Source organism: Pagrus pagrus (genome assembly GCF_965226575.1).
Source record: "Pagrus pagrus genome assembly, chromosome: 20".
NCBI classification, from domain to species: domain Eukaryota; kingdom Metazoa; phylum Chordata; class Actinopteri; order Spariformes; family Sparidae; genus Pagrus; species Pagrus pagrus.
In genome coordinates this window covers 13459156-13477854 of record NC_140207.1, presented here as the reverse complement: position 1 = coordinate 13477854, position 18699 = coordinate 13459156, and the positions used below count along the sequence as shown (strand labels likewise).

General features: G+C 40.3%; 2 protein-coding genes across 2 annotated transcripts in view; both read left to right on the top strand.

Annotated features, from left to right (window-relative positions):
• LOC311249659 (junctophilin-1-like) overlaps positions 1-7842 on the top strand; it is a 37396-nt gene extending 29554 nt beyond the window's left edge. The window contains exons 5-7 of the mRNA XM_084340879.1: positions 2889-3625; positions 5080-5176; positions 5365-7842. Coding sequence (XP_084197005.1) covers positions 2889-3625; positions 5080-5160 — 818 coding nt within the window. The 3' untranslated portion in view covers positions 5161-5176; positions 5365-7842. The remainder of the gene's footprint in view (positions 1-2888; positions 3626-5079; positions 5177-5364) is intronic.
• A 7199-nt stretch (positions 7843-15041) lies between these two features.
• Positions 15042-18496, top strand: eloca (elongin C paralog a). Its single transcript, XM_084340734.1, has 4 exons — positions 15042-15129; positions 15640-15667; positions 15895-16038; positions 17460-18496. The coding sequence occupies exons 2-4, from the start codon at positions 15664-15666 to the stop codon at positions 17648-17650; spliced, it is 339 nt and encodes a 112-aa protein (XP_084196860.1). The 5' UTR covers positions 15042-15129; positions 15640-15663; the 3' UTR covers positions 17651-18496.
• The last annotated feature ends 203 nt before the right edge of the window (positions 18497-18699 follow it).

Below are 18699 nucleotides of genomic sequence, written 5' to 3'. Positions count from 1 at the left end.
GTGTGTGTGTGTGTGTGTGTGAGCGCGTGTGTTTTGCCAAGAGAGCACTGGAGCAGAAAATGTGCTGTGGATTAACATGAACAGAACTGGCAACCGCAGCTTAAACAAAAGCTTGTGTTCTAATATCCTCAAAGAGACGATGATCAGGCCAGAAGAAAGAGACACCGTACATGTTACGGTTAAGCTTCACATATAAAGAATAAAACATTTTGAGACACATTTTAAATTTAGAGAGAAATATCCTTCACGCCTTAATCCAGATCTGTATTTGTGCTCATTCCGAGTATTTTCGTCTTGGTCATGACTGATACCACGGCCTATTTTAATGACCCTCTCTGGAGGACTGCAGCCTCAGCCCAGCTGATCAATGTCTAAATGAAAGAAACACCACGGCCATTTGGGTAATTGAGTCCTAGTACATGTTCTAGCTGACCTGTCAGGATTCCTGAGTAGAGCACATCCAACATCTACACGTGCTGAAATATCTACCAAACAACCACGAGCAGTGAGATTAATTAAAGGGGCATTACGTAGTGCACCCTTAAAGTAGAATTTCCAGAAGATTGTTTGGCAGCCCTCTAGTGTTAAAACACAAAAAAGCATGTGCATGTTCAGTCATATGCATGGCTTCAGGAGTGTGGTGTGGTGTTTGTGTGTGTGAGGCTGGGGGTCTTTTTTGCGCTGAGAGAACCATTCAGAAAATGTCTGGAACCCCTCGCAGGAATCTGTCCCCAAACAGAGCGAAACTGTTCAGGCCCGCCCACGAAGCCCTAACTCTTATTGAGTTATGGTGTGAAATTAAGCTCGGCAGATATATTAAGCCCCGCAGATGTTCAAATGTCCCCTACTCTCTTTGTAGTGGGTCTTATTGGTCGTGGCGGTTATGAAACCAAATTAAGAACGCCACGCAGCCAAAAAATACTTTGGGCTTATGAGTACCGAGGCCCAGAAGATTCTGCGATAAGGCCGTTTACGCTCATGTGGGATTGGATACACTTGTTCCCTTCTGGATTTGAGGTTGCGAGAGCTGACAAGTGTCAAAGCGAGCTCGATATGAATTCTTTTATTGAATTACGGTGTGTAAACGTGATAGGTGGCATGCATATTACAGGCGTCTCATAAATCCTTTTTATTGATCTATAAGATTAACCCGTTTTCCAACCCAATAACCCTGTCAATACTGAGCACAGCAACATGAAACATACTGACTGAGTGTGTAGCATCGGGTGGATGTGAATTAGAGTGAAAAAAGCCAAACAGCTCATAGTTTAAGATGTTTATTCTTCATATTTAAAACCGATTGTCTATAATTTCTAGATTTCTTTCTCTCTGTTTCAAATCGGCTATATGGGATGCAGAGGGATCCTTCTCTGCTCATGCCATCTGATGTACTTCAAACAAAGCAGCATTGTCCCTGTGTTAGTCACTCTGACACCGTCTAATTTAGGCGAAGTGAAAAAAAAAAACAGGCCAACAAAGAGCCTGATGCCTCTAATAAATATTAATTCAGTACAGAACAAAGGGACGGATAAAGTGTCATTTTTCTCACATGCAGGAAGGCATTTACATTCAGATTCAGGCCCCGTTGTTCATACATTAGAGCGCTTAATGTTCATAATGAAAATTCAAATTATATATGGTTAAAAGAGGAGTGCACATTTCGTCGTATTATTATCATCTTTGGACCTCAGTGCATAAAAAGCTGATGGAGAAAAAGGAAGTCGCAAACAGTACGAGCTTCCCCAGACAAAAAAAGAAAAAACAGGCATCACTGCAGCTTAAGGTCGGCTCTCTTTATCTGTAAAGCCCTGTTGGTTTGTTGCTGAGAATCGATGTGACAGGGGCCTTTTTCCAGGAAAACAACACACTGATAAAAGAGAATGACTGATGATAAAGATGAGCCGGCAGAGGAGGCTTCCTTCATGAAATGGTGCTTGTGACCCTGCATTAATCAGTCTATTTCTCCCTGCCTGCTTCAGCCTGTGCAGGATGATTGCATATATAATGTTGATTCATGAATATTTTAAGGGAAAGTTCAACTGTGCTTAGGGCCAGCTCTGGTTTAAATCTAGCACATGGTTAGGCAGGATGGATAGCAAATTAAGAGTGCTCTGTTCTCCTAATCTGGCTTTATGGACGGTGGCTGGAGCAGAAATATCAGAATAGCATTTGCTCAGGGTTTGGTCGGATCCCTTGTGTCACCATTGAACTATCTGAACCTCAGATAATGGGGCATTTGCTTATTGGCTGGAGTTGTATTCACAGTGTGCCAGCTCCAGTTTGTGCCTTTTACACACTATCGTTACATTGAAGTTACAGAGCTAAATATCCAGTTCTCTGAAAGCTAAATCGTGATCTTTTCAAGGCCCAGAAGGTCATTTTAAAAACTATTTCCAAAAACCTTTCGAGAAATTGTTAAAAATGTTAGGACAAATGCTTATTTGCTGTCTTGCTGAGAGTCAAGATGACAGATACTACTATCTAAATATGACGCTACAGTCAGCAGACAGTTAGCAACAGTTAGCCTAGCATTGCCCAAAGGTAACGAAAAAAACAACACCAGCAAAAAAAACAGCACCTCAAAGTTCACTAATTAACACGATGTATTAAATGACTGGTTAAACAAGATTCAAATTGTTAATGTAAGTTATCTTAAGGGGTTCTGGTAGGCCGACCTTGTTATCTTTGAACAGAGCCCTGCTAGCTGTTTAGCTTATTTCCCCATTTCCAGTCTTGGTGTTGGGCTAAGCTAACCGACTGCTGGTGTTAGCTTCATATTTAGCTGTTTTGTAAACTCGAGAGTGGTATCAATCTTCTTTATTTTTCCTTCTGAAATATGTCTGATGATTATTATTTATGTTAATGTGTGTTCTCTCTCACTTCTGCAGGGCCTGACTACATAAAACAACAGTCAAAGGAGCCTGTGGAGATTAAAGAGGTTCCTGTAGAAAAGAAGGAAAAGTCCCCAAAAGATTCTCCCCACTTTTACCGCAAAGGCACCACTCCTCCCCACTCCCCTGTGACCAGCCCTGTAGCCACGCCTCCCCCCTCGCCTCAGTCCAGCAAGAAGAAAAGTCAGGTCGCCAACAGCACCAGCCGCAAGACCAGCAAAGAGGAAAAACCTTCCCGTAAGATAAGCAAAGAAGAGAAGTCAAGTCACAAGACCAGCAAGGATGAGCGGCCTAACAGAAAGTTCAGCAAAGAGGAGAGGCCGTCCGTCCCTGACGGCCCTAAAAGTTCTCATGTGCACATCGAGGCTCCAGCTAAACCTGCGAAAACTCAGCAGCCTACCGCAGCGTCTGCTCCTCCTCCTCCACAGCCTCCTGCGGTTCCAGTCAATGGCGAGCTCCACACAGAGTACCACAGTTACTATGTCAAGCCCCCTACAAAGGGCCCTCCACCACCCGACCCTGAGGAGGATATAGAAGAAGAGCCTAGTGCCCTGGCCCTGGCACGTATGCCCCCACAACCCCCTAGGTCCTTTAGTACCCCCACTCCTAAGCCAGCCTCCATACGGGAGAGCAAAAGCGACCACAAACTCAGGAAGCAGGATTCCCTAAAGCCAAAGAGCCTCGCAGACACAAAGAAAGCCAGTATGGAGATTGCAGAAAACATGGAAGAAACAGTAAGTATCAGTGTTAGGACTGGAAAAGTGTTCTTTAAGGAATAGTGAGACATTTTTGGAAATCTGTTTATTACAGGCCGGGGCTCCCTCCTGTTTCCAGTCTTTGTGTTAAGCTAATTTAACCATCTGCTGGCTGTAGCTTTATTAAAGGTGCAATATATAAGATTTTTATTTGAAAACATTAAAAAAAAAAAACAGTGCAAACAGTTTTGACGTTACGACTTCTATGTATTATATTAGCAAACACTGCCCTGGTGCTCCAAGCTCACCGTACCAGTCCAGACTGCTAGCTGCACGGCTATCTGAGCTAACTAGCTAATGGCAACTAGCCATTTAGCAGCAATTAGCAGTTACTCTGGTGATACACTGCCCCCTATTTGTTTTGGAAAATGAATTTGACAGGTGGCCAGTTCTTACATATTGCATCTTTAAGACATGAGTCGTAAAGTTTTATGATCTAAAGTTGGCAAGAAATTGAATTAGTATATTTCTAAAAATGTAGAACTATTCCTTTAATAGAGTGCTGCAGGGATGACACATTTAAGGCTAACCAGGAAGTCAGCATCGCCCTGGTTCCCTTGACAAAAAGCCAATGGGATATTTCCATTGGATTTAGGATAATTGCAGAAAATAAGGTCTGTGGCAAACAAAAGTTAACCTACATGTGTGTTTGGTGTGACCTCTATAGTCTCATTTAGCTACTAGTTAGCAGTGGTGGAGAGAGTACTGCAAATATGTATTCAAGTACGAGTACAGTTACATTCCAGATATATTTCTCAATTACAAGTAAAACTACTGGTATTCAAATAATACTTCAGTAAAAGTACAATGTGTTCTTCTGTAACGCTGCTCAGAGTATTAGTTAGCAATAGCAGGCATTCAATCAATGGGGTTTATTTTTCTCCAACCCTTCAGTCTAAATTACTCCCAACTCCGGCTCTGTTCTTCCCAGAGGTCACGGTCACCTCTCCAAACCTGTGCCTGCTTCAGACTGTTGTTTTTTTTGGTCCGTATGTCAGTGTTTTCATAAGCCTGTTTGTGATCAGATAGTCGATAGGTTTAGATACTCATTCAAATTGTACTCATCAAAGTACAAGTACCCCAGAAAATGAAATAATTACAGTTATTTGTGTTGATGTTATTCCACTCCTGCTATTTAACAACTGCTTTTCTAAGACACGTTTAAGCTTCAAAATCAACAAGTGGTTATTTACTGACATATTTAATGCTGTAAAACAAAACCACAGACTTTATTTCAGGCAGCTAACCAAAAACCCATTCAAAAAACCCATTGATCTCGAGATGAGGGCACTGGAGGTGCAGGAGTGCCTACTCATTTTCCAGGTTTAGGACTTCCTGCATCACTCACTGCCTACTTCTATTGTTCAAATGTTTCTAAATAAGATCTTTTTTTGTGTGATATCTGATCTTTATCATCATGTCATATTTTGCAGGGTCCTAACTCCATCCTTGTTGCTATGGTAATGCTGTTGAATATCGGCCTTGCAATTATATTTGTCCATTTTCTGACATGATGATGCTGCTTCTCAGGTAAGTTCACTTATTTTCCTAAACACCTTTACTCATCAACACAAATGCAAAAGGAGCAGATGACTTGATGCATTTCTAAAGACGAATCTGCCGTTTTATCCGTGTCTAGTGTGTCCTGTGTGCCACAATGTGTGTCTGAAATGTGACAAGCAGGCAATTAAATCCCAACAAACTGTCTTATGTTGCAGTGAAACCATGGCAACCGGTACAGTTGCATCGCCGGCCTTGAGAAATGAAAATGGCGCCAGTGAGACACGGGGGCGGCCGTAGGTGTTTAGGAATCAACGTGACACCGAAGAGAATCGGGAGGAAAGGCATCGCTACCACCAACCTGTCATGGGCCTTCTTTAGGGCCAGCCCTGTGAATTAGCACTCCTTTGGCTTCTCTAAAAGCTGAGGTGAAATGTCGTGTCTAGTAAGATATATTAAAAAAAAAAGTTTAAAAATGCAACCAAACATACACAGTCTGAAAAAAGAAGTAATTGAAACCCACACGTGTGCTGATCCAAGCACTGGTCTCTGTAGCCCACTCCCACTGCCTTGGCAGAGATAGCGGTGGGCTGACGGACTTTGCTGGAAGAGTGTGGAGATGCACTTTTAGATGATGGGAGCAAACAGCTGCCTTTCTATTTTGCCATCTGACGTTTTGATGGGGAGATGTGAGCCCGGCGGCCGGGGCGGGAGGGGGTCACAGTCGCAGCGGGAGCGTGCTCGGGTGTACGGAGAGTTTTCTGGGGTTCGCACCACCCTTGCAGCAGGAAACTGGGCACGGCCGTTGCCAGCAGTCAGTGCTAGCACGGTCACTCGCCAGTCTTACTCTGTTTACCCCAATCGTCACAGCAGCGGCTCTCTCGAGCTCCGTCCATTGTAACCCAGGATACACTGCTTTGAAACACTCCCCGTGCATGGTACAGTTTTGAACATTTTTGTTTTTTGTTTGTTTTCTGTTTTATTGTAGCTTTTTTCTTTTGTTCATTGTTCTCTGAATGTTGGTGACCTGCAGTCATATGCTTGTAGTTGAAAAGTTCTCAAAAGGAGTAAATCAATTTGTTTTCCCTTTTTATTTAGAGATTTTACTCATTTCTAACAATTGAGTTGTAATTTGACATAACACACTCATGTCACTGAAAGTGCAATATGTTTTATTTTTTCAAAGGAAAGCTTATAGTATATTTTGCCAAACAAAGAGTCATAAAAATCCTTTGTTCCCTTTTATTGTTCCGGACTCTCGTAATTTGACGACTGGTTTTGATCGAAGGTGTCGATTCATATCCGGCATTGTGTTCAGGAAGGAGGTTCACGCGTTTAAAGCTACCTATCTCTGTGAGAGTGAAGTAACAAATGTCTTATGTTATTTATTAAATCCTGAGCAAAATGATAGACCATTTTGCTTGTGTTCCCTCATTCTAGTCTTTGCTTTCATTGTTTCAGTATAAAACGCAAAGGCGCAGTTCCCACGGCTGCTCCTGTCGGCCCGGCGGTGCTCGCGTACTTTTTGAGACTGGATCAGTCTTGTGGACGGTGAAAGTTGAATTTATTCAGGTTGAGGCCATGGGGAATGTGGCACCAGGGAGAAGGAGAGATGCCTTTAAATGTCTTTAACAGTACTACTGTTTACCTCAGAAAACGATGAGGAAGGGCGGGGGCGGGTGGGGGGAAAAGAGATGCCATCCTTGTCTTAACTTTGTCATGTTGCCGGGCGGGGGGGGATACTTTGACTGTTGTCATCACCTGAATCATGCTTTTAACTTGCCTCATCGTAGCTGTTAGTAGTCTTTGTTGCAGTTATGGCATGAGTTTCTTTGATTTAAAAAAAAAAAAAGTGGTTATTTATAAGGTTGACATTTACTGTCATCACTACCAAGATTAATTATTTATTCATTGTACAACTGATGTGTTTGTGGACATTGGTCATCATAAAAAAAGGGCTTTATTATGGTTATCTTTGCTGTTAGTTCAACTTGACTATATTGTCTGTGACACAACGAGCAGCACATTTGGAGAATGCTTCAGCCAGTTAGATGTTTGCAAAACTGTCCACGTGACTACTGGAAACTAACAAAATCTGGACTAGACAATAAACGCAGACCAAGAAATTAAATTATTATATTACAAATGTGATGCATTGACTAACGATTTTCTCCCTTTCTTTGCTACACCCTCTTTTTCTTGTTTTAATCCGTCTTCACGCGAGCATGGTGAAGACCGAGGTTTCAGAGGGTTTAACAGAGCAGCCTGTTTATGGGATATTTTTTGAAATGCAACATTGCATGTTGGAGTCATTTATATATAGATTATTATATACTATTTGTAAGGATTTTTACAGAGCACAATCCAGAATCTGGTATGAGTTGGTATTTTTCTAACAATTTGCACACCTGTATTTTGACAATGATTATAACTTGTTTGTAATTGGTAATGTAATGCACATATGATAATGTTTGACAGTGGAAAAAAAAATACTTTATTTCTAATTGGATGTACTGTATGTACCATTTGGGGATGTGAAAGGCAGATGTACTTGTTTGAGTATTTTAAGGATATAACGAGGAACTGCGTGAGACTTTTGATATCTCAAGGTTCATGTTACCCCACTGATTTGTGCAAAGTCTTTGGAGATGAAGTTATGTGTATAACAATAAAGATGTTATGCCTTGTTAAACTAACTCTGCTTATTTCTGATGTTTTTGATGCTCTTACACCAACGCATCAATTTGCATTCACCTGATCGACCCAGGTGAGAAAGGAGATTCAGGAGACGTGATGCCTTAACGTTGTCCGGACTCTGAGCTTGGACCACTGGGGAAGAGTTAACATGTCGATGAAGGTTCTCAGTCATCCAGGTCATGGTGAATCTAAGTGCTGCATCGTAGGCAACTGGACCTGTTTCAGTTTCTTGAAGACGTTTCACTTCTCATCCAAGAGGCTTCCTCAGTTCTCTAGCACATACAGTACTTAGATTTGTTGGTGTTAACACTGCTAGCATAAGAGCTAGCTGGTTAGCATTCTCAACATGCCTCACAACACAATACATACAAGTTACTATGCCATAACTTACATTCTTACATATTGCACCTTTAATATACAGTATATTCAATAAATGAGTCTCTTATATGAAACAGAATTGTTGTGTGACATTAACAATACAACAAACCAGAATGTACCATATAAAAACATGAATGCAACATTAACAGTTACACTGGTATAAAATCGACAAAGGATTTGAGTAGATGGATGCGAGGATGTCTCGTCTTATAATAATGTGCTACATTCCACTCTTACATTCGCTTCTCTGCATCTCTGAGGTTCCTCATCTCAGCTGAGCTCGGCCTCTTAGCAATCATGGCCTCATGGTGACCTACTCTTAATGAGACCTCAGGGGGGGAGAGCGGGCATGAAATCAAAGTATCCTCGTCGGGGTCTCACATTAGCGGTGTGAGCGCAGAGCGCGGGCAGGTGCCTCAGTTTGTCTGGGGTCAGTTCATCCTGTTTCCACTGCTGATCGGCCTCGGATTAGTGTAGTGTTACACCAGCAGCGGCACCTGCCGGGAATCTGCAACGCCATGGCGGGAACTTTCTGTGGCCTCTGCCCTGACGACGGCAGACGCTCCAAAACCGGCAAAAAGTTTCACCTCACACTAGCTGCATTTACATGGACCCTAATATTCTGCTTATAATCAGAATAAAAGCCCAGTCACAATTTGCCTTATGTAACCACCTCACATGGAAAAGACTGATCTGATCAGGCTTTCTTAATCTGAATGAATTTTCAATCAGATCCAGAGGGGTTGTTTAACCCTTTTACAATCCGATCAGTAGGGAAACATAGCACCTGATAACCATGTAAATATGCTACTTAATCTGATTGTTTCCTGGAGGGATAGAAACATGTTGGTAGCAAAAAAACGTTATTCTTCATCTGCTGTAGACGCTTCACAGGGGGCAGAACCACTTACATCTTATCAGACACTTTATTTAACATCCATGTAAACAGTCTTACCAGCATGATTTCCATCAGACTGAAGAAATATTGTCCGTGTAACCACAACTACTGTTTAGGATTGTAAATGTAGGTTTTCTGTGCCTGGAGCTGATCGAGCCAGCGCTAAATGTCAGTCCTCAAGTCGCTTTTGATTTGCCATCTGTTTATCTTAACCGCACATGGCAAGTTCATCATTTATGTGTTTATTATAGTATCATTGCCTCTGACGGGGGTATTCTGAAAAGTATATAATCTTGACACCCAAAGCCTGATGTAAAGCTGAACTTGTCAGTAATAGTATAGAATATCTCTGTTACTATTCTGATGTGACACAGCACGCTGGACGAGATTTAGTTGCTCAAGCGGTCCTGGACAAATATAAACCAAAACCTTATAAGCGTATCACACCTTCATCGAGGCTGTTTGACTAATTCCAGTGACAGCGCTACAGCACGACTGTGGTCGACAACACAACCTGACATGCGTTTGACGTGTTCATTTTCTTTGCGCTGCACCTTGGCCCGTTAAAAGCTTCCCGCCTGCCATCTGATGAACCGACCAGCCGCTTCATATTGTCTATTGAGCTTTTACAGCTTCAGAAAGGGATTTTGAAGGAGAAGGTCACATTTAGAGATGCATTATGGAGGACCACCAGTGCCACACAAAAGGTTATTAAAAAATTGAACCAGACAATTTAAAAAAATGTAATTAATTTATAGTATTCATCAGCTGATATTAAAAGGTGCTGGTGTTAATGAGGTAAAAATACAATCTCAGAAATATGTAATTTTTCTATAACTGAATAAACAAGCTGTTCTCAGAGGAAAATAAGGTCCCCAGAACACTGTTTGAAGCTAGAAAGGTGGCAGGGTCCGCCACATGTAAACAAAGTAAAACAGAATGAAGTTAAGTTGTCCTTTAAGGTCAGTTCGTTTATTTAGTTCATTCACTCATCAAAACAAATAAAGTGTTTTTATTTAGTTTGTTTAAGCATACAAAAAAATCAGTCAGTGAAGATCTTTATCTTCTGATTAAAACTTTTGCCTCAAAACTACATAGTGCACCTTTAAATAGACGATATGATACACCATATATGAGGAAAAGGGAAAAACTGCAGGGGTAATGTTGGGACATTTATTGATTGATTTTCAAATGATATATACTGCATATTGATTGTTTAATGTTGTTTTCAGGGCCTATTTTTCATTTGACCTATTTATTGACAGATTTGTGTATTCGTTTGTACTTTTATCAATTCTGCTTTTTATTTCCAATTTTAATATTAGTTGAAGAAATGGCTAGACTAAATTAGATTCTTTATTTAGAAATTATCAATCAATTCCATGTGTTATTAGTTCACTGTTTTATTCTCCAATTGGGTGTCAATGAATGAAATGCTTAGGAGCCACTTTAATGACGTTCTGGGTCCTTTTAAGTAAGGTAAGAAACACAGATTTTACGACCACTTAATCTATTACATAAGATGCTTTCAGTCAGTATTACAAATATATTGTGATTGTTTTTAGTCTTTACTAACGCTATAACAAGCACCCAAACACTGGTATATATAGAGTTTGATGAATGCTTTATAACATTATATCACATACTTGTAATCATATACTGAATTATCTCCATAAGTTTTAAACCAGACGGCAAATAAACATAGTGGACAATGGTAAGCAAATAGTTGTCAACGCATTTGTTCATTATATATGATTACACATATGTTATACTGTGTTGTTAAGCATTCATTACTAAGTGTTTACACACTAGTTATGGATGTGAGATTGGATTAATACATTAATGCATTAACAAAAAGAAAGAAACATTATATATATTTACTTACTGTTGAATATAATCCATTTGTTTATTTATGTCCTTATCTGCTCTGTGTATGTGAAGATTGGCTTGGACACACAAATATACTGTGGGCATCTTAAGTCTTTCATATTCCCACTAAGATGAAAGCCAGAGTTCCTCATGTGTATATATTTAACTTCCCTCTCTGAGACCAAGCCTCCACCTTCTGACTAAAAAGCAACTTGGTTGTGCTTCTAAAATTGGATTAAGGCTTGTAAGCAGTGAGGGGATATCAGTGCCCGGCGTTTTTTAAAAACTGTTGCTAAGACATCAGTATTAAGCAGATCCCCTTTCCATGCCTCGCATAGCTAGCTTAGCTTAGCATCACTTCATCCGTTATATTTACACAAACAAACCTCAGCTAGAAAAGCATAAACCAATCACTCTGTCATCTAAAGAAAACTATCACCAGCGTCTTATCATTCAAACATTCAGCCATGCCATTGAAGCACAAGACTTTTCATGTCCTGTTTATCTCCATGTGAATTATGCTGAAGGTTTTATCATCAGGGTCTGCTGGGTGAGTCATTATAGGTCAAACAAGCAGGGCCTCAACACAGTGCATTAGCCTCAGGCTATTGAAAGTAAATGGTTGTCACATCCACTTATCTGTCTGTTATGCCATTTGAAGCTTTCATCATGTGGGTAGTAGGGGCAATAAACTAACACTGTTCAGTTCAAAACAAACATGTAAAGCAGGAACATCTTTTGAAGCACTTTTCGGATCATTTTGTGATTTGTGAAGATGTTGCATCGTTCTCTGCTTATGAGCAGACTACTTTGCTTTAATGGTTTCATAAACATTATTGTAATGCAGGGTGCACTCTTAATCATGATTGTAATGATGTTGCTTCAGTGACTCAGAGTTTGTTATGCTACTACTGTCATTTTCAGGAACATATCCATAATGAAAGCCTCTTTTCTCTGCCACTCTATGTCTGCAAACAGCTCTGCAACCTGTGCATCTATTTATCCAACTAACACATGATTAAGAGGCTCCACCACTGTGTTTTTGGTATCACATTACAGAACAGCAGTCGTGATGACCGCACTTCTCTTTTGTTAGGTTGAGTGCATTTTGGATGCCAGTGTCAACCATCGGCGTGTGAGAAGACTCCTGAAGAATTCAATGATTTAACAATTTGCCAGACGTTGTGTCCGTCCAAGCATCGCACTTGACAGATGTGTGCCGCGTGAGTCAGTGTTCAAACTGTCACCAAATAATATTAGTGAGCGTGGTGGAGCTGATCTGCTTCAGCATGTCTGAGCTTGAAATCATGCAACAAAGCGAGAATCCAATCTTTTAAAATACACCTTGATTCAAATAGGTATCTTCTATTATCACATACTAATAGATATATTTTAATAATAAGTATATTATATACCTATAAGTAAAATAGGTATATTTTGATAAGTATATTATAAAAAATACCTATTTTAATAAACCTATTAAATAGGTCTATAATCTATGGTGCACATAATTATTTTACCTTTCATCCAATGAGACGTAATTGTGACATGCCATGGGTCGATGATGTTCCTCTCCAGGGAAGATTCATGAGATAAGGAGCTCCATGAGAATAGCAGGGCAACATGAACTCGCTCCAGGCAAAAGGGACAGCACCCTCGAATTCATTGTGACAAGCCTTTCCCTCGTTTCAGAGAAGAAATGCCCAAAGACACTCCTCCCCCCTATCTTTCACTATCATGACCAAAATTCTGACCTGGTTTCATTCAGGGGCCTCTACAACTACGCTATTGTGCTGCTCATAAATGATCTCATGTATTGACATTTGACCGCCCCGTGGTGATGAAACTGGTGGCAAAGGGGGGGGTGTGGGGGTGTTAAACTACATAAGTGAACATCATTGTATCTGCACATTTGTTGGCCTGTAGGAATCTAAACCAGGCTGAATGTGACAGATTTTGGTCTAAGATGTCAGACAAACACCAACATTTAAAGGTGCACTATGTAGTTTTGGAGAAGAAATTTTTATCAGAAGAGGAAGATCTTTTTTATTGCCAAAACAAACTAAATAAGAAAACTCTCTTTGTTTTCATGACTGAATAAACACACTGACCTTAAAGGACAACACAATTTCATACTGTTTTACTTTGTTTATATTTGGCGGACCCTGCCACCATTAAACAACCACCATTGAAAAAAAACACCCACAAATGTTTCTCAATTTCTCAAATTTCTCAATTTCTCTGGGTTTAAAGATCGTTGGAAACATTTTGGATAATTAAAGCACACAACTCAACAAATAATATAACAAAAACCAAGTCATTTTAACACATTTCAATGCAGAATTAAAAAGTATTATTATAATAACAAGCACAAAGATGGATGAGTGCCTTTTCTAGCAAGTTCACTGTTTCCAGAATGGCCTGAGTGTTTGCAAGAGTGTGATCTGAGAAAGCATACAGTCAGTGTTTTAAAAGGATGGATTATATCACTTGGTGGCATGACAAGAGAGTTTGCATGTAGTCTCTGTGTGTGTGTGTGTGTGTGTGTGTGTGTGTGTGTGTGTGTGTGTGTGTGGTTGTGTGTGTGTGTTAAGGAAGCCCTGCTCTAAGGGCCCACAGCAGCCTCCCCAAAATAGAGCTGAGAGCAGCTGCAGCGGGGTGGGTCGTATCAGAGAGACATCAAAGAGGCTGCCGCCATCCACCCGCTCTGATCATAAGCACTAATAGTGTAATGGGGGACTGGAAGGTCAGTGATTGTTTTTGGTTGTGTGTGTGAGTGTGTGTTAGTGCGTGTGCGTGCGTGCAAGTGTGTGAGTCAAAAGCAGTCAACAGGCGGGAAGCTACTAGAACTTTCTGGAACACACACTGACAGCATAGCTAAGCCTGGCATTACTGTAAGACAAATACCAGGTCAGGTGTCACCTCTGCAGAAGTCACCATTGAGATATGCGGGAGCAGTGAGCGCATTCAATTAAACGAGACTGACCTGAGCAATCTAGAAAACAATGATTGCCTACATCCCACCTGTGAGTCAGTTGTGGATGCCTGATATCTAAATGCAGTATAAGATAATTAAAAATGTTCAAATTCCTTACCGTCCTCCATCAGGAGAACCTCACCTCTGGGTCAAACGGCACAATTTACAGGCACGCTCAGTAGTCTACTCTTGGTGTCACAGCTCGGATGACTCTGCGTCCATTCTGAAGCCTCAGATTTCAACAGTCGACACTTTTCCTGCATGAAAGAAGCCCAGGCAGGATCAGGGCAAAGTCACATACCGAACCTGACCGTGACAAGAGTGTGTGCCCACTTCTAAACCGCCCTGAGTTCCCTTTAGAGGAGATGTAATGGTTACTTTAGACAAAAATGGGTTATTTTAGGTGTTTCTGCGTGGTTATAACTCTACCAATACAGGTGAATACTCTTTTTAATTGTCCAACCATGCTTTTGTAATTCAAATAAAGTGCAGTGTGATAAAAATGAATGGTTTCTACTAACTGGACTGGAAAGTGCATGATAGTGCAGGGTGCATTCCTTCCTCTCTCATTCTTTCTTGAATCCAGATTTATGGGCCTGCAAAATGTCTCTGTCAAGTCCAATCAGCACCTGCTGTCGCTCATCACTGCCAGTGGAGACAGTCATGGAGGGTAACCTGAAGCACAGGCGCCCCCTATAGGCTCCACAGCACAAACTCATCTCCTCATTCATGGCCTGCAAGCCAGTGTAAATTTAAGAAGTTATTTCTGCTCCTTATTAGAATTAAAAATTAATATCCCTATTTCCACCTCTTATTCTGACTTATTATCTTGTGGAAATGACGCACATCAGGCTATTGGACAGCGCAGGTTGTCCAGAAATAGCCTCTGCTTTGCTCATTATTTATGTATATGTTACTTTAAAAAAAAAAAAAAAAAGCGTTTTGCCTCCTTGTGTGATTGAACAAGAAAATATATCTATATTTATTTTTCAAATATACATTATTGTGATGACCAATGTGGTGAAGGGGACCGTTTCTCTCTGCAAATGAAATTTACGGAAGACATTTATCGCGGACGGGTGCCACTACAAACTAGTTCCGGGTCTCAAAAGCCTGTTGGCTAACATTAGCAGAAATCTCCAATCCACCGTCTTCTACAGAGTGGTAAGAAACAGCGTTGTCTTTCTGATATATGCCGTCGTGTGTTGGTGTGTCTGTGACGGTTTGTCCGAAATGAACTTGAAACACTAAACAATCGATAAAAGAAATTAATTTGAAATCGTTTGGCAAGACGTTAGCATTTTAGCCAGTGTAAGCTAACGCTGACGGCCGCGAACTCCCTTGAAAAACATTTTGGTTGATTAAGAAAGACTTGGCCACTTACCAGTCCATCTTTAAACTGGATAAGCGCTTCACAGAATACAGTTGTGGGGATCCAGATTTATTTTAAAGTTAAACACGTTACATTGCGGTGCACTACTGGTAAGCTAGCCATTTGTTTGAGCTGGCTAAACGTTAACGTTACACGGCGATTTTCACAAATCACATAAAACAGGAACCTTCACGTAAGAGATTGTTTTACGCTTCATAACAGTACAACAGCTAATATCCAGCCTAGGCGACTTTATATTATGTGTCATAAATAAGATGTCTCTTTTTTTATGTTCCCTTCAGGATTAACAGAAATATCTGAACAGGATGGGTGAGTAATATGAACCTTTCCAGAAATTAATAATATTGTTTGCTATTTCGTAACATGTCTGTCCACATCAGAGTGTGTGTGCTTGTCGAGTCACAGAGGTGTCAATTGTTAATCTTCTTCATTTGTAATTAAAATTACTGGCGTCCAAACAGCTGGTCAAATATGTGTATGTGTGGTATTTAAGCATTTGTCCTGCAGCTGTCTGAGATTGTCAGTTTGCTTCACAGATGGAGAAGAGAGAACCTACGGCGGCTGTGAAGGGCCAGATGCCATGTATGTAAAGTTGATCTCTTCGGATGGCCATGAGTTTATTGTGAAAAGAGAACACGCCTTGACATCCGGGACCATCAAAGCCATGTTAAGCGGGCCAGGTGAGGACTTAGGCAAATTAGTCAAAGTATAGAAAACAACTGTAATGTCCCCTCATGTTGCATATATCTTAGCTGTGTATTAGGGGTAGAGTGATTATCTGGGCCGCTATTCAGCATTTTCCGATTATCGGTGATTTTTCTATCAGATTGCAGATAAAATAAACAAATTTAAAACTGTGCCACTTTGGCTCTGATGCAACATCCAGTCACAGTGTCCGGCCCACAACAATATCTGGTTGGAAACAAGTCACAATTAATAGCCTATAAACACTGAATAATCTGAATCTACAAAGTAACTAGTAACTAAATGTATCAAATAAATGTAGTGGACAGGAAGAATAAAGCAGTACCTCAAAATTGTAAGGAGAACAGTACTTGAGTTAATTGTACTTTGGTTCATCACTGGTTTCACAAAGATTTTGTGATACTGCAAATGAATATCAGTCCCAATTTTTTTTTTCAGTCTCCTTGATTTCTAATAATCGGTATCAGCCCTGAAAAAGCCATATTGTTAATTTTAGTCGTAGTAAACCAGTAAAAATCCACCAATAATGTACAGATAAATAAACTCCTCAGCACACCCAGGGTTTATTGATTAATGAAGTCCAGTTTGAGCTGAAATAATTTATAATGCCGCAATGTGACACACTCTTCAAAGCTGTCAGAAATAAGTGGGGTATTGCTCATAGTGTAAATCCACGCCTCCGGATTCCTATCGTTCTTTTTAACCTGTTTAAACCACACATACATATGATGTGCATCACAAAACACAAAAGTAAAAATAAGATTTTTATAAATCTGCTTACTTCACATAAAATGTATACTTTACCAGCATGGTGTTAACTGTGATTGATATCTCTGGGGAGAAGCAGCTTCTGGTTTGTTCTTAAGAGTCTAATGAGCGACAGGACAATAACCAGAATCCTGGGTAGTTTGGGGCAGTACTGTCTTTACCCCGGCAAACTGTATGTCCTGTAGAGGGGCGTAACCTGAGTTTATTTTACTGGTCATTTCTAAAGTAGCTAAAGTATACTGGACTCCTTACAGATTCTGGAGTGTGTAGTCCGTAAAAAAAGAATTGACGTGTACTTGGAGCATATTTAAATTCAGAGCTGTTCTTCTGTTAATAGTTTGATTATCATGTTTCCCCTTGTTTAACATGTTGGCCTGCCTCCTATTAGGGTGTGCGTAAGGCTGGATAGGGAAATGTGTACATTGGTGATGCTTTTCTTAAACATTAAGAATTCAAATATGGAGGGGGTTGAGCCTGCTGTTGTTGTTTTATTGGTGTTTATTTAACTCTTCCTGTCCAGTTGGTGGCACTATGCTCCCTCCATACAACTGTTCAGCTTGGACTCAAAAGTGTACCTCCAAGTTCATTATTTCAACTCCTGACTCTCGCTGTAACTCTCCGACCGCAGGTCAGTTTGCTGAGAATGAAACCAACGAAGTGAACTTCAGAGAGATTCCTTCTCACGTCCTGTCCAAGGTCTGCATGTACTTCACCTACAAAGTCCGCTACACCAACAGCTCCACAGAAATACCCGAATTCCCCATCGCTCCGGAGATCGCACTGGAACTGCTCATGGCTGCGAACTTTTTGGATTGCTAAAGTTACGGAGATAATGTAGCAGCTTACAACACTTTTAGATTTTTTTGAATATTTAAATTGTTTTGCCATTTACATTACATGAAACTTTTTTTGTTTTGCACCTGGCTTTTTCTGTCATAATTTTAATAGTATTAAAGCATTTAATTTTAATGTTATAAATGGATATGGCAGGCTTCATTACTTGCCCCAGAATGTGACAAATGTGCCCCCACCCCATACCTATTTCCTCACCTCTCCAGCTGAATAAAGACCTGTTTGGTGAGCACTTTGTTGCCAGTTGCTATGTTGTTTCATATGAAATATGTCTGACTTTACGTACAGCGTTCACAGGAGCCTGCATTATACTTAAATTGTGTATTTTGGTCTGGATCAAGCAAAACATTAAAAAAAAATGTTTGAAAGATGACAAAGAACAGTTGGCAGAGATGATGTATCCACTAAAATCCAGAATTCATGGGTGTACGTCTGTGGGTAGACAAGGTCATAAATTAGGCAAAATGACAAGTGCAAGCTGATGTCTGAATACATGTTGCTTTGAACATACATGCAGTGCATGTCCTGACACATATATCTGCAAATGTTCAATGTGGTCACATGTTTCTTTATCATATCTTAATACTTAGAAAGAACACAGTCTGTTTTGAGCTATTGTCTCGCTTATCGTGTTGCTCCTTGCGTCGGCCATATCAGGTGGGAGCTGCTATCACATTACAGTTAACGTTGGCCAAAGATTCAAGGTTTGTTTTATTTCTGCAGAAACCTTAGAAGGCTTAGTCAAATTACACCGGCGCTGAATAAAATGTTCGAAACTGCTGATATATTGAAAATAAATTCATATCCATCCTGTGTTTGAGATGATCTGGCTTTTATGTACAAAGTGGGATAATTAGACACAAGGTTTAACTTATAAATGTTTGCTTCTAATGACTGTTAAGTTACTGATTGTGTGTTTTGGTAGATGCTGTAATAAAAAGCATTATCCATTTAAAGTGTAATTAAAGATTGATAGCTAACATCATAATAACATGGTGAATCAGAGAATCAGGGTT

What these genes read in the sequence shown, in the direction of transcription:
- eloca (XM_084340734.1), top strand. An exon ending in AGCCATGTTAAGCGGGCCAG is followed by an intron (nt 16,039 to 17,459) that starts GTGAGGACTTAG and finishes CTCCGACCGCAG; the next exon opens with GTCAGTTTGCTGAGAATGAA.